The 23467-nt window shown below is 41.2% G+C and overlaps 1 protein-coding gene across 1 annotated transcript; it reads right to left on the reverse strand.

Moving 5' to 3' along the window:
- Window positions 1-216: 216 nt before the first annotated feature.
- On the reverse strand, window positions 217-23217 carry LOC111160603 (serine palmitoyltransferase small subunit A). The gene is made up of 2 exons (XM_022523804.1): window positions 23062-23217; window positions 217-1471 (listed from the first exon to the last, which is right to left on the reverse strand). Exons 1-2 carry the CDS (start codon window positions 23162-23164, stop codon window positions 1368-1370), a joined length of 207 nt encoding a protein of 68 aa, XP_022379512.1. The 5' UTR covers window positions 23165-23217; the 3' UTR covers window positions 217-1367.
- Window positions 23218-23467: the final 250 nt, after the last annotated feature.

The raw sequence follows: 23467 nt of genomic DNA on the forward strand, positions 1-23467 counted from the left end.
AGACAGAGATCACAAGTAAGCAGAGAAGCAGGCAGAGAGAGAGGGAGAAGGAGGCTCCCTGCTGAGCAGAGAGCCTGATGCAGGGCTCCATCCCAAGACCCTGGGATCACGACCTGAGCTGAAGGCAGAGGCTTAACCCACTGAGCCACACAGGCGCCCCCAGGTCTAGTTTTTTTTTTTTTTAACAAGCAACACTTTTATGTTGAGAGAATGTTAAGATATACTTACTGCTTACCTGTCCACAGCAATCAACTCAGAAATTTAAATACTAGACCAATATTTAACAGTCAAAAAAAAAAAAAAATACACTGCTACATCAGCTGATTTTTCTTTGAATTTAATGAGTTTACATCAAAAAATCAGGTAGTCATTTTACATTTAAGGAATAAAAATCTTTAAAAAAAATACAAAGAGTGAAAGGATTTTAACCAAGTTTACATTTCTTTTTGCTATAGTTTTTAACAATTCACCTCATCTTATTGCAATGTGCAAATGCATCTGCAGCACCCATTACAATCAGGAAACTAAATTTAAGGAAGTACATTGTTTACAATAACCCTCAGAAGCAACTGATTTACTTTCTCCTAAAAACTCTATGGTATATAAGCATTACATAATAATGCTATTTAACCACCTTTTGTCACTAAGAATCATCACCAAAGTTTTCTGGAAACAAGTCCGCATAAGAATTGAATATTTAAAAGGTGAAATGTTCCTTATTTTAACTTTAGCAAGATCTTTCTTTTTCATTGTTAAGAAATACTTGAGTAGTTTTAAAGCAAAAGCTGTTAAGAGTAGAGTCTAGATAGCTAAAACCATACTCCTGAGTTCAAACTTACAGGTAAGTCTTTTGCAAACAGTTCTCGATAAAATATCCTCCCTCCCCATCCCCCTGCCCTGGATCTTGTATTGTTTCTTACAAAACTTTGGTCCAGAGTAGAAATATATTCAGGCAGATGTATGTGCCATACGAGAGCGAGAACAGTACAGCCCAGCTAATGACTTTGGGTTTTAGAAATAGAAGGCAATTAAAATGTACTCAAAGTTACATTAAGAAAAGCTTTCACGGGGTAATATTGAAACAGTCACAAAGGTTAAGAAAATACTAATATCAAAGTACAAATGACTACAATGTTAAAATAGACAAAAACTACTATACAAGAGCCTCTTTTAAAATTAAAAATAAAGAACACAACACATGAGTCAGGATCATTTTCCTGTTCTACTCATGAATTTCAGTCTTTATATTCATAGGGTTGGTTGTGTTGACATCTAGTAGAGTTTCTTATGACATCTGATGAGGTTTCATTCCAACTTCAGAGGATGGTCCTTCCCCAAAGAGCCGCTCAATTTGGGTCACGTCTTGGTCACTGTACAAGTTCAAAGTAGTGCAGTATCGCCATGATGTGCTGAGGCATGAAGACGTAGCCTGTGTACAGGGCCATCCCCACGATGGAAACCAGCATGGAGTCTGAACTGTAGTTAAGGAAACAACTTACCTTTTCTCCATTGACTCCAAAGCAAATGCCCCGATCTCTCCAACTGTTTTATGCCGGAGTATCGGTTCACTTAATGCTTTCTAATATATGTCAAGAACTAATCATTACGGCCACTAATATTAACTATGCCTGGCACCATTCTAAGTTCTGTAGCTCACTTCACCTTCACCATCACCTTCCAGGACAGGTATCTGTTTGTTACTCCCACCGTTACACTTTGAAACACAGACAGCTTAAAACGAAGCACAGAAAGTGACACTGTTCAACCTAAGAAACAGAAATATGTAAGAATAAAATTATATTTAATGATTTCAAAAGGTCTACCAACTTCAACAATAATGTATGAAAAAAAAAAGAATGTATGATCCAAGAATTTTTAAATTATTTAGACTATTTGGCTAAACGCACTGGCTTTTAGAGTCTAAGCCAAGATCAATCATGTACCTAATGACACATAAATTCACAGCACCTCTAGTATTAAACATTTATTATTATTAACACAAACTTTGCAACATCAAATAAAAGTCATCCTGACCGCCTAAACAATAAACATTTTTTTAAAAAGATTTTTTCATTTATTTGACAGAGAGAGGGGATGTGGCAGGGGGAGTGGGAGAGGGAGAAGCAGGCTTCCTGCTGAGCAGGGAGCCCACGCAGGGATCGACCCCAGGACCCTGGGATCATGACTTGAGCTGAAGGCAGACGCTTAACAACTGAGCCACCCAGGCACCCAACAATAAACATCTGTATTGTGTTCCTTTCTCCCGGTTCCAGAGGAACGGAAATGGCATACATGCAAATCAGCAAGGAGTCCTCTTCTTGGGCCACACAAAATACTGCTAACAAAAATCATGTAAACTCTAAGGGCTTTCTGCTTTGCTGGCATGTAGCTATGTTCAAGGGAATAACTGCTCTGGACTGGGACCACATTCTATTGATCTATTCCTTCACATCCTCTCTCTCTCTCCCCCGGTCCCCACTCCTGTCTTTCAGACCTTTCAACTCTACATACTAGTAGTTCCACACTGCATGACACTCCTTCACCCAAAGATAGAGTTTAAATAAACAACGTGCTCACTACCAACTATTATTTGTGTAACAGTTCAGTGGACAAACCTCTTTTACATACTATCTCGCTTGACCCTAATAGCTTTCCTGTGAAATGTCTGTCATGACAATTACTCATCAGAGCCTGACAAAACAGAGTGACTCGTCCAGGGCCCTACAAGGGGTTATCTCTAGAGCCAGAGCACAAACTGAAGCCACCTGACTTCAACCCCCAAACACGGATGAAAGTCTCCCATAATCATTTTCTAAATTTACGGTTTAGCCTCCCTTAATCCAGTTCTTTCTAAGACTACCTTCTATTTACTCCTTAATTTCTTTAAACACACACACACACCCCATTCTGCTTTCACATCATTGCCCATCACACAACCATCTAAGTTCTACCCCTGCAGGCTAGAGACACTGTTCTCGGGTCACCAGTGGCCACCCATCAAATCCAATGGCTATCTGAATTGACAGCTTTAGTCCTTCCTCTCTAGGACTCTCCTCCCATCTCTCTCACCATTTTCCTGTGTCACTGGCTCTTTTCCTTATCTGTTCCTCATACGTAAAATAATCAGAGTGAATTCTGTGCTTTTGCCCAAACATCCACTCCACCCCCCACACACACCTAGTATGACAGTCATGCTCTTTAGATGGGCCTAAGCTCTCCCATCTCCAGCCTGCTGATTTGTAACCAATCAGAAAACCTTTCTCTTGGTAACAATGCCCACCTCCTCAAAACTGATCAACCAGCTCCAAGGTTAGTACTGCTACCAGGAATTAAGGAACACAGATTTTCTCTCTCCTTCTGAATATGCAGTTTGTTGATGGAATCCTGGAATCACCAGAGTCACTTTGACTCCCTTGAAAAACAACAAAATTTGGGGATGCCTGGGTGGCTCCATCGGTTAAGCATCTGCCTATGGCTCAGGTCATGTTCCCAGGGTCCTGGGATCAAGTCCCACACTGGGCTCCCTGCTCAGCAAGGAGCCTGCTTCTCCCTCTGCCTGCTCTGCCTATTCTACCTGGAGCTCTCTGTGCTTCTGCTCTCTGACAAATAAATAAAATCTTAAAAAAAAAAAAAAAAAACTGACACATGGAGGTGGTAGAACAAAAGTAATCATAGAAAATGGAGCCAGAAACTTCACCTGAACACCTGAAACCTACCCACCACTGAGTTTTCAGATACTGAAGCCAATAAACCCCCTTTACTCTTAAATCAGTTTTAAATTTTATGCTTGTAGCTGAAACCATTCTAAATGACAAAATGGAATCCCCAACATTTTGTCTCGGGTCCCACAAACTAACTTCTGTTTGACCCTAATGTTGTTGACCTGAACCCACCTTCTGTACGCAGACAAGTATTTCCTACAACTTCCTGAACATTTTCACCTATGACATTCCTGAGGTACTTTAAATTCAACAGAGTCAAAACTGAACTCATTAACTCTTTCCAAAACTACCTCTTCCTAGGAGTCTTATTTTTTCAACTATTTGAAATAGTTGATAGAACTACTGATGAACTTTTTGCCTAGTCACTCAATCTAGAAACTTCTCTGATTCCTCCTCCATAGATTCAAATTATCTAAGACTTCTCAGTTCTTCCCAGTCCCTACAAACAACTTTTTCTATCTCCTGTTCCCCTACCCTAATCAATGATAAATGAGTGAGGTATTTATCACTCCTTAATTACGTCAAAGCTCCTATCTTAGGCCTCTACTCACTTTCCACTCCACGCCACTCTTTACTAAAGTGATCCTTTAAAATACATGGTGCCTGGGTGGCTCAGTGGGTTAAGCCTCTGCCTTCAGCTCAGGTCGTGATCTCAGGGTCCTGTATCCAGCCCTGCATCAGGCTCTCTGCTCTGCAGGGAGCCTGCTTCCCTCTCTCTCTCTGCCTGCCTCTCTGCCTACTTGTGATCTCTCTCTCTCCGTCAAATAAATAAATCTTTAAAAAAATAAAATAAAATATACTAGGTTTCCCAATGCAATAGGATAGCACTTGGAATTCTAAGCCAAACATCCAAGGACTTTCCCAATCTAGTACGAAGTACCTCAGGTTGGAGTCCACAGAAGTCGACAGAAACTAAGAGATCAGGACAGGGATTCTTGTACAAGAGTTTTAGCAGAAGGCAAGTAAGCAGAGCAGAACTAAGTGGGGAGAAGAAGGTAAGTCAGTTCAGGGGCTCAGCTCCCACAGGATGCTCTGGAGCACGAATTATACCGCATGCTGGTTTTGTTCTGAGGCGACCCTTCATCTGTCAATCACTGGCTGCAGAACTGAGTGAGAAACCCGCACCTGGGTAAGACAGCTGCCTTGGCCAAGGCCAGGACTCTGAGGAAGGGGGCAGCTAGAAGGGATGACAGAGGACGGGGGAGAAATACATTGGCTAGTGGAGGGCATCGAGGTGGAGACTAAGCGCATCACCTACTACACTCGTTTCCCCTTGTAACTTTCAACACTCAAATAATTCCCCTGACAGACACAGCCTACTCAAAGCCATAGGATGTCTCAGAAAACAGTGCTTTATATTTTCATACTGCTCTGCTTTGGCTTATGGTTTAATAATTATGAGTAAGAATAAGAGCGGTATATGCAGCTTTCATTTTGTGAGTGTCCAGTGTGTGCCCAGCATTGCCTTAACCCTTCAACAAGTTTAAGTAATCCCGAATCTTGAAATCAGAGTTAGTAATAAAGCAAATTCCCAACCAAATCCATCAAACCAAAAATCTGTGTTCTCAACCACTATGCTTAATACCTTCCTGTATGTGAAAAATCCTATTCCTTCGAATAAAACCCAATCATTCTCAGAGCTCGGTTAGTTATCCTCTCTCAAACGAGGCCTTCCCTAGCTTTCCTATTTTTCCCATTCTTACACCCTAACCTCTTGGCCCTACTGCTCATAAAGCTCTTCATTCACATAACTTGGCCCTTATTACTTGATATTACCCACTTTTTTATGTATTTATCTCATCCAGATTATCAACTTCTTGAGCACAGGAACAATGTCTTTCTTTTTTGTATCTCCAACATCTAACATAACACATGCTTAATAAATATTTGATGAATAATGAAATTTCTCAAGAAACATTATTTGATTCTAGATTCACTGTGGCAATTTCTACACATTTCACACACATTACCAGGATGAAAACCTTTACAGTGACCACAGAAATTGCAGGAGTCTGACTCTGTACTCAGTGGGGAGTCTGCTGGAGATTCTCTCTCTCCCTCTCCCTTTGCCCCTCCCCCCGCTACTAAATAAATAAGTAAAATGTACACACCAAGTAAATGAAATGGTAAGATCTTTAGATTAATGGCTCAAATTCAACTCAACTAGGAAGTGATTAGTAAAAACAGCCATTTGAATGATTGTATTATATACTCTTTCTGGCACTCTAATTCTTTAGTATGGAGAATATATCAGTTAGGAAACATGTATAAATTACCTTAACAGGTTACTTTACTGTAAGACAAGAATCTGAAACTTACTATTTTGTGAACACTGAAGTGTCAAAATTTTATTTTTTATTTTTTAAGATTTTATTTATTTGACACAGAGAGCACAAACAGGTATAGCAGCAGGCAGAGAGAGAGGGAGAAGCAGGCTCCCCACTGAGCAGAAAGCCCATTATGGGGCTTGATCCCAACACCCTGGGATCAGGACCTGAGCCAAAGGCAGACACTTAACCAACTGAGCTACCCAGGAACCCCCAAAATTTTAAATCCCTCCTGTATGCATATCAAGTTATGTTTTGCAAGTGAAACAAGAATTTACCAAACTTGAAAAGGTCATCTGCCTGATTAAAACCTAAGGTACTAGAGGGGCACCTGGGAGGCTCAGTCAGTTAAGTGTCTGCCTTCCACTCAGGTCATGATCTTGGGGTCCTGGGATGGAGCCCTGAATCAGTCTCCTCACTCAGCAGGGAGCCTGCTTCTCCCTCTCCCACTGCCCCTTCCCCTGCTTGTGCTCTCTCTCTCAGATAAATAAATAAAATCTTTATTTAAAAAAATCACAAGGTACTAGAGTTCATGTCTTTATATAGCCTTATGCTGTGATGCATGTATATGTGGAATAAAAGCAGCAGGAAATAAATGATAATTATATATGCTAAAATCAGGATGGTTACTTGGTGAGGTGAAAGGGGGAGAGGAAGAAAGGAGAAGTGACTGAGAAGGGGCATAAATGGAGCTTCAGATGTATGAGTAATGCTTTTTTTCACCAGTTGGTAGCATATGCACACTCACTATATTATCTTTATGGAGGTTCTGTACGCCTGAATAGTCAGTAACTTTTTTTTTTAGTAAGAACTGTAAAGGACAGGGGCACCTGGGTGGCTCAGTGGGTTAAAGCCTCTGCCTTCGGCTCAGGTCATGATCCCAGAGTCCTGGGATTGAGCCCCACATCCGGCTCTCTGCTCCTCGGACAGCCTGCTTCCCCCTCTCTCTGTCTGCCTCTGCCTACTTATGATCTCTGTCTGTCAAATAAATAAATTAAATTAAATTAAATTAAAAAAAAGAACTGTAAAGGACAATGAAACTACATACAGTATTAGACTAAAAACTGTTTCATGTGAAGGATTCTCCCCCTTTAAAAAATTTGAGCTAGACATCATTGGGTCTTATTTGTTACTGGGAAATAAACAGAAAGCCTCAGCTCTCAGAAACAGAATAAACAATTCTTGATTCTGGCCAGATAAACAGAAAATTACTGAGAGTCACTTGAACCTAGATGCAAAAAATCCCAATTTATAAGCTGCTCAAAAAAAGTATTTAATAAAAAAATTTAACCTAACCCTCTGTCCATAGCCACTTATATTAAATTAAACTTTATCCCATATCTCTCCAAAAAAAAGGTTTCTATGTATTCTGATCCCATTTCTAATTATTTCCAGAATCACAATAATTAAGTAGGCCTCTAACTGTACATTTTCTGTACAATTAAATGTCAAAATTATTCCCAAAAATTATCTTAAAGCTCTGAAACATAATATTTAAAACCAACTTAACCATACAATGACACACGGAATGAGTAGATAATGGGACCATGAGGAACTTCTACCAGCCTCAGTAATCATCTTGCCCAAAAATGCAAAAAAAAAGGCACCTTTTATAAGTAGCTTTCTACAAATGCAATTTAAGCAATGTAGTTTAAATAGTTCCCATGTAACTCAGTTGAATATTCCTTAATATCATGCCTGACACCACTTAAAATGGTAGTTTTACTGACACTCATAGGCACCGGTTTCATTGTGATGTTTGCAAGGTTCATACTGGTAAGTGTTCTCACAAACAGAGCTAAACATATACCATTTAGAGCATAGACTACCTATAATTTTATCTGGTACTTGAATGGATTTCTCAAACTACTGCATTCTTTAACACACCTCTCACAGTTTAAAGTATCCTTCACACACTGTGAAATGCAAGAAATGGTACTGGAAACACCCCGGCCCTGGAGGAAACCTAGTTTTGAGCTGTGACTCTGCCAGTCCCTGACTGTGTCAAAAATTCTCTGATCACCAGTCTCCTTGTCTATAAAATAAGGACACACATCACCTCCCTTTCAGGGCCAATGTGAGAATTATGAATCAAATCCATTTGGCAAAAAAGACAATATAATCCTTATTAAAACTATTGTTCTAGTGCTCAGGCATTTAACATCATGACTTAGACAATGTTTGGGAATCGCCCAAAGTCACCCTATGACTGATTTGTTATTAATTTACAGTACAATTCTGGGACATCATGACCCGCCTAGAACCAAGTTTCTTCTCCATAAGATGAGGCTACTTCCTGCATTAGTATTTTCAGATCTCACCCACACTGAGAGGGAACTTAGGCACCACCTCACAATCACCCTTAATGTAATCTTCTGTTTCTCACACAGAGAAAATGTAAACAATCAATGTTTCGTAACACACATGTGCTGGAAGGTAATACACAAAACGATAGCGTAATCTATCTACCGAACTCTTACCGTTGTCCGCAAATAATACATACATCAGCAGCTGTGCACAAGTTAACCAGGACGGCATTCTAGAGGGGGGTGCATGATTTGAGAAGTATAGAATAAAGTTAGTGAAATCAAGAGTATAACAAAAACAAAACAAAACCTCAAAGATGAAAAAAAAATTTGTGTGTGTGTGTGCTTGTAACAGTCTCTACCACCGAACTCTAAGTGCTTAGGAGTGAGCATGCCTTGGCTCAGCTGCTCCTTTGCTTCCAGCGGCAGGACGCGGCTAGATCAAGCAGGTACCTCATAAATCATTCAAGAACCAAGCAGACAGTGTGCCAGGATACGTGCAGGCACTGAAGATAAATGTTTGTTCAAGGACTGAATGAACAAGCAGATGTTACTTTCAACCTGGATAGAACATAAATATTTTACAGATTCCATGGATTTAAAAGCAAATGAATTTAAGGGGTTTTTTTAATAAGATTTTATTTATTTATTTGACAGAGATCACAAGTAGGCAGAGAGGCAGGCGGGGGGGGGGGGGGGTGGGGAGCAGGTTCCCTGCTGAGCAGAGAGCCCCATGCAGAGCTCGATCCCAGGACCCTGGGATCATAACCGGAGCCAAATGCAGGGGCTTTAACCCACTGAGCCACCCAGGCGCCCCTAAAAGCAAATGAATTTAAAAGCAAATGTGAAACCATATATCTGTATTTTGTTTGCTGTTTCTTTAACAGGGATCCCCAACTAATCATGAGCTGGTAAGTTTCCAGACTCTGATAGGAAAAAATAATGATTTCTTTTGCCCATACAAGGGCCATCCCCAACCCTTTTCCCAGCAACTTTAAAAAAAAAAAAAAAAAATCCTGATAACAAAGAGAGGAAATGCTTTAAAGATTAAGTACAATACATCAGAAGCAAGATGACAGTAACTAACTCTTTCCCAACCAGTAATGCACTATCACTGCCTACCTTAGTAACCTCTTCACAGGATTTTAGAGGAACCAAAGTAGTTTCTCATTGGGAAAAAGCCAAAGACCTTTGTTCCAGCAGGTGTGACTTACACCTCTTCACTAATCTAAGTAATTTCGAAGCTTTAAGTCTCTGATTGCACTGTTCACTCAAAAAACAAAGCTAAAATGTCACGTAAAACAATCCAGTCTTCTTTTAGTCAACTTGCTTTTATAAAGTCAATTCTGAATGCTACTTTTATCCTTAGAAATACTCCAAAGTTCTGACAAATCTAATCTATTTTAAGGAACCATCTTAATAAAAAAAGAAAAATCATTTTATAAAATATATTATTATAGGCTGTTTTGTGAAAAGCAATAAAAACCCTAAGTGAAAACAATTGTCAACTACTGAATAAAGCTCTAAAAAGGAAATATTCCTGATTACTATGGGTTTTTTCCTCCCTTGACCTCAAAAAACTGGGGATCATCTTATACCATTCAACAACCCAAAAACAACCCAATTTTAAAATGGGCAGAAGACATAAACAGACATTTCTCCAAAGAAGACACACAGCTGGCAACAGACATAAGCAGATGCTCAGCATCACTCATCACAGGGAAATGCAAATCAAGATTACAATGAGAGATCACCTCACACCTGTCAGAATGGCTAAAATCAGAAACAGCAAGTGTTGGCCAGGATATGGAGATAACAGGAATCCTTGTGCAGTATTGGTGGGAATGCAAACTGGTAGAGCCACTGTGGAAGACAGTATGGAGATTCCTCAAAAAGTTAAAAATGGAACTACCCTATGATACAGTAATGGTACTACTGGGAATTTACCCAAAAAATACAAAAACACTAATTCAAAGGGATACATGCACCCCCTATACTTACTGTAGCATTATTTACAATGGCCAAATTATGGAAGAAGCCCAAGTGTCCATCAACAGATGAAGAGATAAAGACAACGTGGGTGTGTGTGTGTGTGTGTGTGTGTGTATGTATGTATACACACACACACACACATACAGGAATATTATTCAGCCATTAAAAAAGAATGAAATCTTAACACTTGCAACACAGACAGACCTAGAGAGCATAACGATAAGTGAAATAAGCCAATCAGATAAAGAAATACTATATGATTTCACTCATATGTGGAATTTAAGAAACCAAATGAGCAAAGGAGAAACAAAAAAGGGGAGAGAGACAAACCAAGAAACAAACTCTTAACTATAGAGAGCAAACTGATGGTTACCAGAGGGGAGGTGTGTTGGGGAGATGGGTGAAACAGGTGAGAGGATTAAAGAGTACATTTATCAGGGCACCTGGGTGGCTCAGTCAGTTGGCTGAGTCAGTTTGGTTTCAGCTTGGGTCATGGTCTCAGGGTCACGAGATCAAGCCCTGAGTCGGGCTCCACACTCAGAGCAAAATCTGCCTGGGATTCTCTCTCCCTCTCCCCAACCCGCTACTCTCACTCTCTCTCAATAAATAAACAAAATCTTAAAAAAAAAAAAAAAAAAGTATATTTATCATGATGAACACTGAGTAATGTACAGAATTACTGAATCACTATATCATATACCTGAAACTAACTCTGTATGTTAACTATACTCAAATCAAAATTAAAAATTTATTAAAAAAGGGGCGCCTGGGTGGCTCAGTGGGTTAAGCCTCTGCCTTCGGCTCAGGTCATGATCTCAGAGTCCTGGGATCGAGCCCCGCATCGGGCTCTCTGCTCAGCAGGGAGCCTGCTTCCTCCTCTCTCTCTGCCTGCCTCTCTGCCTGCTTATGATCTCTCTGTCAAATAAATAAATAAAATCTTAAAAAAATATATTTAAAAATTTATTAAAAAAAAAAAAAACTGGAGATCATCACCAAGAGAAGTGTTAAGAAACTGTATTGTTACCAAAATATCAACTATCTCTTGACACTTTTCTAATTGTCTTAAAATGAAAGCAAGTGGAAGATACTGATACTGTTACAGTCTGTGTATGTTAGCCAATTTGATATCTGTGGGTCATATTAAAGGACATCACACGAGCATTAGAAGTTAGTGTTTAGCAAGTAAAATACATTCCCTGACCTTTCTGTCGTGCGTTGATTATACCAAAGTATAGAAACTCATTTTAGAAACTAAAATTTGATCACAAACTCTTTAAAAACTAAACAGACAAACAAAAGCATGCTGCTGAAACCAGTCATGATCATGTTCAATTCTGAACCAGTCCTGGAAATGGTTTGCAGCTCTGAGCCCGGAGACATTAAGGCTACATATTACTGTGTACCTTTATAAATAAAGCGTCTGTTAATTTCATGCAGATTTGAAGTCCCAAGGTCAAGGGGGGGAAAAAAATCCCACTGTGTTCTGAAATATAATCTGTTCGGCTGTTAATACATTTTGGAACACCGGCTAGCTCACACCTGACCAGTAGAGCACAGAAGCTGCACTGTTTCCCATGGGACTTTTCATAAATTAGGGGAGCCAGATTAGTGGGGAGAAGAATTAGAACCTTCTTCAGGAAACATCCTTTAGTTCAGTTGCTGCACAGGCAGGAATTCTTTGAGATCTATCTTGGGTGGCTCACTGTGATAAGTCTCTGCCTTCGGCTCAGGTCTTGATCTCAGGGTCTTGGATTCAAGCCCCGAGTTGGGCTCTTTGCTCGGCTCAGCCCTGCTGCCTGCCTCTCTGCCTACTTGTGACCTCTGACTGTCAAATAAATAAATAAAATCTTTAAAAAAAAAAAAAAAGAAAGAAAGAAAATTAAAAGTCAGCATCTGCCTCCAGGCTCCCTCTCCAGAAAGGCACACCTCCAGTCCAGCAAGCTCTCAGCGAGGGCAGGCCACAAGACCTCCTGACCTCCTCAGTGGCAGACCACCCACCCCATCAGCACTCCAGAAGCCTTTCCAGTCAATCCTGTCCCCTGAGGCACCCTCCAGCCGGCCTGCCTGGGCTATCCAAGTTATCCCCCAAGATGCCAATTATTATTTCAGTTAGTGCTTGATGACTAAGTTGCCTTGATTTTGAGGAGTCTGCCCTAGTGCTCTTTTCCCATAAACCCTATTATTTGGGGATTTTTCAGGAACACATGATGGCCAGAAGTCTTGTTTTAGTAGTAATTCTACGCTTCATAGCTACTGATCATAAATAATATCTTTCTATCATTTCACAACTATTATTTTTTAAGCATTCCAATTTATGAAAAGAATATATGCTCTATTAAGTAGATCTTCTGGAACATATAGTTTTAATTACTGAATCTGAACGTGGGAGTTTGGTTTGGCTTTTTTTTTTTTTTTTTTTGAAGCAAAGTATCTATTTTTGTTCCTATGTACCACGAATGTTACAACACTCAAAGCCAAGGGGATGAGGTGGGTCACAAAGTCTTTAAGAATGTGACATAGTGGAAGGGACTCCTGGCTGGCTCAGTCTGTAGAGCATGTGACTTGATCTGAGTTGCAAGTTCAAGCCCACTGGGTCTCGAGCTTACTTAAAAAACAAATATATATACATATATATGAACCACAGTCACCTCTGTTGACAACTCACTGGTACCACATGCTGAAACACTGCAGAATATCTCCATATGTTCTGTCCTCACGGCCAGCCTCCTGCGACTTGCCCTGCCCATGCAGATACAGACCACTCAGTTCTTGTGTTATAGTTTTATTCACCTTCCACCCTTCCTGAAAGCTACTGAAGAAGAAATTAGAATACCCTGAGGAGTATAGAAAAGGGATATTCTAACATTTTCCCTTAGCCAACCAAACATGGAGGCAGGGTATAACAGGCTAGAGCAGCTGGCTTTGAACTAAATCCCAGAAGCCTCAGACAGACAAAGACAACTTTCCAGAAAGTTCGGATGGGATAAGGGGGAAGGGTTTACAGATCTTCAGTGGCCACTGTACTCTCTCCTAAAACTGATCTGACGATTATGGTGACCTGCTAGTTCCCCTTCCCATACCCCTTACAACTTCATTTCTCCTCCCACTTTACTTCCTGACTCTTACAATCATGCATTTCCCCGGGGGGGGGTATAAAATAACTTCCGGGACAGCAAACAAAGGAATAATAACTAACTTGAGTTGTACTTTATTGCATGCAGGCAACAAACTCCTGGCACAGCTACAAGCCTCACCTATCCATCTGATAATCTGAATTCAGAAGTGAGACACCTTTCCGGCCTGGGCCTGACAGAATGACTCCTACAAAAAAGGAGGGCAAGAAGAAGGGCCTCTCTGCCATCAGTGAGGTTGTGACCAGAGAACACACTGTCAACAGTTACAAGCACACCCACGGACAATGGGCTTGGAGAAGCGTGCCCTTCAGGCACTCAAAAAAAAAAAATCTGGGAATTTGCCATGAAGAAGATGGGAACTCCAGATGTGCACACCTACATCAGGCTCCACAAAGCTGTCTGAGTCAAGGGAGGGAGAGATGTCCCACAGTGTACCCATGTGTGGTTGTCCTGCAAACATAATGAGGATGAAGATTCACCAACAAGCTTAATACAGTGTTTTTCTATGCACCTCTCACCACTCAGAAAAACTTATAGTCAATACAGATGAGAACCAACCACTGACTGTCAAATCAAGTCATAAATTTAAAACAAAAAAAGAGGAGGAGACAGGAGTTAAAGTGTTTAGGTAACAATTTTTGAGCAGAAAATGGCGCCGAGCTTTTTCTGAGAGAAATTAAGGTTGATTTTGCCTCTTTGGCTTCATGCTGAGGGTTGGCTTTTTGCCAATTAGATTATGTGATGAAGCTTTTCTATGAATTGTACAAGAAAAAAAAAGAGGTTTAAGGTTTTAACAAAAATATACAATAAATGCACATAAGAAAAGCCAGGAATGAAATCCTTTCTGTCTAAATTTACTATGAAATATTTCTGACGTTAACGTAAATGAACAAGATGATATCCAGTGCAACATGGTTTTTGTGCTTGTAGGGGCTACACAAACAAAAAGTCTGAATGCCTCTGGGGTGGAGGCTTGCAAGTTATTGATTTCCCAATTACACTTACTCTTCCCTCTGCTTCCCCCCACCCTTCAGGCCTTCCTTGTTATAGAGACTGCATTCATTTCTACAAAAGGAAGTTCAAAAGGAAGTGGCATGAAACAGAAAACACTGAAGATTACTGAGAAGAAATTCTTTTTTTTCCTTAAGTTTGAGGGCAATGTTCAAGTTCTTTCTGTGTTATTCTGAAATCACATTTTGTTTGAAAATACCTTGATAAATCTTACCAAAAGGCGTTAAACTGATCTGCTAACAATATTTTTCTAGAAGTAACTTTCTCTGATGTTAAGAATTTTCCATGAAACCGCATGCTGATTTTTACTGGAACTCTACTTAAAGTGCCAAGAATTCTGTACATACAAACGTCGTCTTCAAGAGGCACTGATTAAGAAGAAAGTTCTAGTAGAAGACTCTGGTGAATTGGGGGTTTTATGGTAATTCCTTCTACTGAACAGCTCAGAGGAAGCGCTGCCAAAGACAAAGTAATCTAAAGGTCCCTGGCCAAAATATATGGTTTTTCTTAGTCAATTGTATCTTGTTCCTTGTGTTTATTTACAAAAATATTTTATGTAGGAAATACGCAGAAAGAGATACTCAATTATTAAGACCTCCAGAAGTGGCATGGCCAAATATATTCCTCAATCACCTCTCTACTAGCTTATAGAAATCTGACTTCACCAAACCAGGCACTATTAAACATGGATGAAGAGCATTTTCCAGGTGTTCATAGGTATTTCAGGAGAGATACACAAGAAACTGGTGACACTGATTGTCTGGCGTGGCTGGGGTGGAAAGAAGACTTTTATGTCTACCTTTTTGGTGCCTTTTGAGTTTTGAACCATGAGGAAGTATAATCTACTTTTATTTACAATTTAAGAATTCATATTCTCTAAACTCTCAAATATCTTAGTATATTGAGATGCAAAGAAAAATTCTCAATCCTAGCTATAAGCACTTGAGGATATGGCAAAAATCTAAGAAAATAGATTAACTTAGCTGCTACTGAAATAGCATACACCATGAATTTTGTAATGCTCTTTTTTTTCACTATCATGCAAAGCCTACCTCAATCCAAAATACCTACCTTTACTTCTACCCTTGCTTCCTCTCACCACCCTTAATCTATCCCAAACCCTACAGCCAAGTACATGTTTTCAAACTTACAATCAGATTAGATCACTCCTCTCTCAAAACCTTTAAAGGGCACCCTTTTCAACTATGATTAAAAGCCAAGGGGTGCCTGGGTGGCTCAGCCAGTTAAGCGTCTGCCTTCAGCTCAGGTCATGATCTCAGGGTCCTCACACAGAGCCCCAAATCAGCCTCCCAGCTCAGCGGAAGAGTCGTCTTCCCTCTCCCTCTGCCCCTCACCCCCCAAGCGCTCATGCACTCTCTCACTCTTGCCCTCCCTCCCCCCTCCCTCCCTCAAATAAATAAAATCTTTAAAAAAAAAACAAAAAAATCCTCCAGGATCTGCATTGACTCTGGCCTCATCATCTACTGCTCTCACCCAACTCCAGCCCCATCTGCCTCAATGGTGGCCTTCACACACAGCCAGGCTCTGGACTCTGGCACTTTGCACTGACTGTTCCCTCCACCAGCTATGCTCTTCCCTCAGATTTCTACCCTGCTATCCCCATCAATTCCTTTATGTTTTATTCAAATACCCCTTCTCAATGAAGCCTCTCCCAATAGCCTCTTTAAAAACAGCATTATGGAAACCAGAAAGTAGGTCAGTGGAGTAAGAAATGTGCACTGACCTACTTTTCTGTTTTCCATAATGCTTACCACCTAGCATATTATACAATTCAATTAGAAAAGTTCCACAAGGACAAGGATCTTTTTCTCATCTGCTCAGTGTATCTCAAGGTAACTCAGATGACCTAAGTCAGCATCTGGTACCAGGTAAGCAAACAGATGTACCTGGTGAATTAATAAATGGCCCTAACGTGCTTTTTCAACTTCATTTCACACCTTTTCTGCCTTAAAGAATCCCTGTCCCAACCAGTCAGCCTGGTGTACTCATGGTCCCAGCACACCTCTGCACCCCAGTCCACACCTTCTTCCCATTTAGGGAAACAAAAAATCACTCAAATACCTCCCTGCAAGTTCTCTCAGCACTCCCGGGCCTTGTGTTCTCCCTGCCCTGTGTTCCAAGGCACTTTCTGCCCAGCTCACTCTACTGCAACGACCCAAGGGTGGATCCAGCTGAGAATGTGTATAAATCCCAATTTCCCCTAAAGTCTGGCTCTAATTTCCTTGAAATCCATCTTTGGATTTCAAATCCATCCATCCTTGAAATCCTTTAAGTCCATCTTCTTGAAAACCTATTATAGATAGAACTCAGTTATGTTAAAAATGAAAAACTAAAAATAACCTGTTCCAGGATGTTATTTTTTTTTCCATTCAAAATGAAAAGAGCTTCAAGTCTCATGGAGAAATGTATGTTTTTGTGGCTTATTTTCCCAGTTTATTAAATATTAAAATACCAACGAGAAAATTCTTACTGGATTTGAGTGACTCTACTCAAAAGGTATGAGTACCTCCTCTACCTCCTGAACTCTGAATCCAATGTCCTACATCCAGATCCTACAGGATCTGACCTCCTCTCCTGACACCCTCCTTCACTCTGCCCCCGCCACACTGGCCAGAGGGCTATCTGTGAAACAGGAAAGACATGCTGGGCAGACATGCTTTGGGACATTCATATTTACTGTCCCTTTGGCCTAGAATGCTCACTCCCCTGGAATTCTCTCCTGCTGAAATCTTTCCAAATGCCCTTCCTGACCACTCTAGCTTAAATTGAAAAACACTCACTCTTCCTTACTTCCTATCCTCTTCTGGTTTATTTTTCTCTGTAACAGCTATAACAATCTAGTAATAGTCTATATTCTTTTTACCTATTTATCTAGTGACACTAGAATAAATAACGTTATCTGTTTTATTCAGTCATACCCCCGCTATCTAGAATAGTATCTGGCGATTAGGAAGTACCTAATACTTGTGAAATGCAGAATTCAGCAAACAGATATATTGTACAAATGAATAGACATAACAATGCAAATTTTGTTAATCTCTGTTAAGATAAATCAAAGAAGTTCTTTCAATCTATAGCATTTTCTTCCTTTTAAAAATCTGAATTCTAAGAACTGATTTCTGTTCATCAGAAACAGCCAAATTCCAAAGCTACCCTAAAAGTGGTTTAAAATCAGGTCTCTTCTACCATTCCCAAATACTTCTGCAATTCCTTCAAAATGACAAATCAATATACAAACAAATGTTCCTCAAGCACTATCTGTGTGTCCAGCACTGAGGTTTAAAAAAAATTTTTTTTTTCCTGGGGCACCTGGGTAGCTCAGTTGCTTAATCGTCTGACTTCAGCTTAGGTCATGATCCTGGGATCCTGGGATCAAACCCTATGTGGGGCTCCAGTATGAGCTTGAGATTCTCCCTCTCTCTCAGCCTCTGCCCCTACCCCGTCCCCAAATGGTGTGTATGTGTGCATGCACATGCTCTCAAAAAAATAATAATAAATTTTCTTATTTCCTTGAAGAAACAAAGAAACACAGACTATCTTCTGGGGGAATCTAATTCCTAACACAAACCAAAAAACTGCCCACATTTTGCTTAAAATAAAAGTATAAAATGTCATGGAAACATAAGAAGCCATAGAAAGACTGCAAATATAGCTCAGTGACGACAGAATAAATTTTTTTTTAAGTCTAAACTTTTATTTAGGCTTCAAATAATTTTATCAAGGTATTTTAAAATTTTCCACACCTCTCCTCAACAGCATGGTTACAATGTGATTCAGTGAGGTACTACAGGGAGTGTCTCACTAGTTACAAAACCTGTCTCTGTTACAAAACCTGGTCTTCTCCATTCCCGCTGATGGCTGCCAGTAGGGAAAGGGGGCTTTAGAAACATGTTAAACCTTCTACTCTGGAGTAAGAGCTCAATGGACTTCAGTCTGCACAGGTCTCCTGTAGTAATCACTGTAATACTACCCTGCACTTACTGGATTCACTTTATTGTTAGCTTCTGCTTTAATCAGGTGTCATATCCCCTTTTCCTGCACGGTAGAATCCATGTCTGCTCATGGTAAAAGTTCAAATACTGGCTGACAAAGCAAAAGCTAATTTATCATTTCAAATGTAGTAACAGAAAGCAGATGATAAGAGAGAAATTTAGGATATAGGCCCTAGCATGGAAGGATTTACAAAACGGATTTATTTTTTAAGATTTTATTTATTTACCTGACAGAGGGAGAGAGATCACAAGTAGGCAGAGAGGCAGGCAGAGAGAGGAGGAAGCAGGCTCCCTGCCGAGCAGAGAGCCCAACGTGGGACTCGATCCCAGGACCCCGGGATCATGACCTGAGCCGAAGGCAGAGGCTTAACCCACTGAGCCACCCAGGCGCCCCTACAAAACGGATTTTTAAATCTTACTGTTTCAAGAACCATTTATGGTGTGCCTGACCTGACACAGATGCATTCCCTTAAAAACATACTGAAAATTATTTTTGGTGACTCACAATTCCCTTAGATAATTTCAAAAACCCTCATATTCAACTGGGATTGGCCTTTCAATCTATAACAACTGTTAATTAACTTCTAGCTATTAGATTTGGGAGACAGAGAAGCAAATTCAGATGTTCAGATGCCCCTAGAAAATGTGCAGAAGTAGTTAATAGCGAGGTATCAGTCAGTGTTCCTGAAAACAGGGACAACTTCAATTTATTAAAGGAATTATAGCTGCGACATGTAAACTAACGCAATTACCTTTTTCGAGAGTCTTTTTTTAGTACCTTTGATTTTTTTTTCAAGATTTTATTTATTTATTTATTTATTTGACAGAGAGACACAAGAGGGAGGAACAAGAGAGGGAACACAAGCAGAAGAGCGGGAGAGGGAGAAGCAGGCTTTCCACTGAGCAGGGAGCCCAATGCAGGGCTCAATCCCAGAACCCCGGGGCTCGATCCCAGGACCCCGGGATCATGACCTGAACCAAAGGCAGATGCTTAACGACTGAGCCACCCAGGTGCCCCCTCTCTCAGGACCTTCCAACTCAGATGCCATTTCTCAGACCGCCAGACAAATTTCTCTTACATGAAATCTTAGGTTGCTGGCAGTGACAACCGTTTTCAATGGAATTTTTAAGAAAGTATGTCTCTTTCCAAAACCCATTTAACTAGCCACAAAATTGTTCTATGTGAAGCTTACTAACTACTAATGAATTTATGAAACTCAAACTAATCCACAGTGATTAAAACTCCTGACTGGGGGGAAACCCACTTTCTCATTCAGCCCCTTCCTCCACCCTAGAATGCAGACTCATCTCAAATCGTTGTTCCAAACTATACAATAATTAAATGCCTGACTTTAACTCTAGAAGTTGAGTTAGAATAACAAAACAGCTGACAGTAATTTAAGATTGGCTTATGTCAAAAGCATTATATTTCTACCTTGGATTAATTCAATCATGTGAGCTTTGAAATAAGTTTTGTTTTGGTTTGTTGTTGTTGTTTTCAAATCCTTGGCTTAAAACCATAGACTTCTACAGGACCCAATGCTAGTTGGTTGCAGTTCTTATTAGTTTCTTAAAAATTGAAATCACTTGGTCACAAGCTGAGAAGTCAAAAGCTTCAAAACAGGGCCACCTGGGTAGCTCAGTGGGTTAAGCCTCTGCCTTCGGCTCAGGTCATGGTCCCGGGGTCCTGGGATCAAGCCCCACGTCGGGCTCTCTGCTCGGCAGGGAGCCTGCTTCCCTTCCTCTCTCTCTCTGCCTGCCTCTCTGCCTACTTGTGATCTCTCTCTGTCAAATAAATAAAAATCTTTATTTAAAAAAAAAAGCTTCAAAAGGAAAAATCTACAGACACATTACATTTCAGTTCATAATTTACTCCTCCATCCCCCAAAAAGCCATCATCCAGGTTATTTATAGGACGCTGTTACTATTACTATGTAATACAGAAAAACCTTAATACCACTGACACTTTGCATGTATCCACATGCAGACAAAAGCTTTACAGTGTAAAAGATTTAATAAACTCTAGCAGTGGGCTCTACATTCAACTTTTGACTTAAAAAGTGTCAATTTAGGGGCACCTGGGTGGCTCAGTGGGTTAAAGCCTCTGCTTTCGGCTCAGGTCATGATCCTAGGGTCCTGGGATCGAGCCCCACATCAGGCTCTCTGCTCAGCGGGGAGCTTGCTTCCTTCTCTCTCTGCCTGCTGCTCTGCCTACTTGTGATCTGTCAAATAAATAAATAAAATCTTTTTTTTTAAAAAGTGTCAATTTAGTGCAACATTGTTTAAATTCACTTTCAAGATGATTTTAACTGAGGGACACCTGGCTGGCTCAGTTGGGAAAGCATGTGGCTCTTGATCACCTGGTTGTGAGTTTGAAGCCCACAGTGGGTGTAGAGATTACTTAAGTAAATAAATGTGAACCCCACAGTGGGTGTAGAGATTACTTAATAAATGCATTTTTTTTTTTAAGAAAAAAAAAAAGGGACAACTGAGTGGCTCAATTTGTCAAGCATCTGCCTTCAGCTCAGATCATGATCCCAGGGTCCAGCTACAGAGTCCCACATCAGGCTCCTTGCTCAGCAGGAAGCCAGCTTCTCCCTAAGCCTGTCATTCCTCTTGCTTGTGTTCGCTCAGGCTCTGACAAATAAAAATCTTTAAAAATAAATAAATAAATAAATACAAAGGAAAAAAGATGGCACATCTGGGTGGCTCAGTCAGTTAAGCATCCAACTCCTTACTTCAGCTCAGGTCATGATCTCAGGTTCCTCAAACTGAGCCCCTACTTAGGATCCGAGCTGGGCATGTAGCCTGCTTAAAATTTTCTCTCAGGTGCCTGGGTGGCTTAATCGGCTAAAGTGTCTGCTCTTCAGCTCAGGTCATGATCTTAGAGTACTGGGATCAAGTCCTACATCAGGATCTCTGACCAACGGGGAGTCTGTTTCTCCCTCTCACTCTCCCTTTGTGTTCTCTAATAAATAAATAAAATCTTAAAAAAAAAAAATTCTCTCGCCCTCTGCCCCCCCTTAAAAAAAAAAAAGATGATTTTAAATGAGTCGAGAAGCATGTGCTTCTATATTTTAGTATACATTTTAGAAAGATAACTTCATGAGCTCTAACCTATAGAACTGCAACAACAAATAAATGGTGCAGGAATCAGAACATACTTTACACTGAGACTTTAAATCCAAAGTACGAATTATGGTTCTTAAATTCTGGAAAGCTCTGGAAACAAGTAAGATGATAAATTTCCTTGTAAGCAGCTTAAGATTCCTCCAAGTGTTGAAATAAAAGACATCTTTGAGTACAATCTTATGCTAGTTCAATATGAATAAACAGACTTACTAATGCTTGGAATGAAATCATCTCAGTCACTCCACCTAAATACACTAATGCATTTACAAAGCTGTTCTGAAGCTACTCCGAACTAAACCGCACTGAAAAAGAAGCCGTGTAACATGCAGCGTTGTCCAATCACTGTTGTATACCTAAAACTAAAGTAACACTATGTTAACTATACTTCAATTTAAAGAAAATGGGAGACCCTGTATGAAGTAGACATGTTATGTGAAATGTTCCATATCGGCCCCCCAATTTTAAAAAAAAAAAAAAAGGAAGAAGAAAGTTATAGCTCATTATTAATATGTATTCTGCAAGAACAGTATCAAGGGATGTCAACACCGACAAATGATACAAATATCGCAGACTTCAGAAAGCCTTTTTTTCACAATCTTGCGTATTAAGTGAGGTTGTTATAAAGTTAGATGAGTTAAGATACAGGCAAAGAGCTTAGCACAATTGCTGGGCTCATAGTGAACCTTCAATATCATTAACAAGTATCTATCAGCTATCTATGAAAACACAGTTTCAAACACTATCTACAATTAACCACAAATTCCTTTCCTGGCTCGACTACTATGGACTGTGAAAACAGCAACTTAATGAATAAAACACACTCTTTAAACTCCCCATCCCGAAAACCAAAAAGGTACAATAAACTGTTTTCAAAAACTATACTGGGGTGGCATAAACACAAGTTCACATGATTAAGAGTCTGGTAAACACTGGTTAGCATTCTCATTAGGACCAAAGTCAGCTAACTCGGGGACAGTTAAAGGTCAAAAGCGTCCCAGCCCGGAACGATTTGCTCCATTTACACGGTCCCTGCCTCCCAAAGACCTGGGGACTAAACCAAAGGCAGGCGCGGCCGAAGTGCAGGCGAGGACAATCCTCGATAGACATCGCCCTGGGGGATTTCCTCCAATAGTAAATCCGCTTCCACCTCCGCTCAAGCCACCCACAGGCCCCCTCGGATCTCAAGAGTTCTAGCCCCCGACCCTCCACAACCGCGGGAGCGCCGACCCCCGCCCGAGACCTCCGCCCCGCGCGCCCGCAGCGAAGGGGCGAGTCCGCGCGCGCGCCGTCCCCGCAGGGCCGCCTCTCCGCCCTCCGCCCCCCAGCCTCCACCCCGCACCCCCTGGCGCCTGGGCCCGGGAAGATGCGGCCCGGGCGCCCGCTCGCCCACCCCGGCCCCCGCGCGCGCGGCCTGGGCAGGATACTGAACACAGTCCGCTCCCAGGGCTCCAGCATGTAGAGCGCCGTGACCAGCAGATACTGGTAGTAGAACCAGGACATTTGCTTCCAGGCCCGCGCCAACGCCATGCCCTCCGCACGCCTCCCTCGTTGAGGCCGAGCGTCAGTCTGGCCCGCCAGCCTCCGGTTAGCGTCCTCCAGTCCCCGGCCGAGAGGCCCGTCCGCCCGCCCGCCACGGTGCACCTATTGGCCGGTCAGGCCCGGCGCGTCACCCGTGGGCACGCCCAACCCCGCGCGCCCCCAGGCAGCCGGCTGCGAGGCCCGCCCGGCCGGCGCTCATTGGCCCATGTGAGGCCACGCGTCGTGCCCGCCCCTTCCCCGGTTTCCCCCTCTGCGGGCCGCGCCCACGGGAGCGGGAGAACCTTCTGCGCG

Source organism: Enhydra lutris, unplaced genomic scaffold, assembly GCF_002288905.1.
Source record: "Enhydra lutris kenyoni isolate GAN:26980312 unplaced genomic scaffold, ASM228890v2 scaffoldscaffold4, whole genome shotgun sequence".
Classification (NCBI taxonomy): domain Eukaryota; kingdom Metazoa; phylum Chordata; class Mammalia; order Carnivora; family Mustelidae; genus Enhydra; species Enhydra lutris.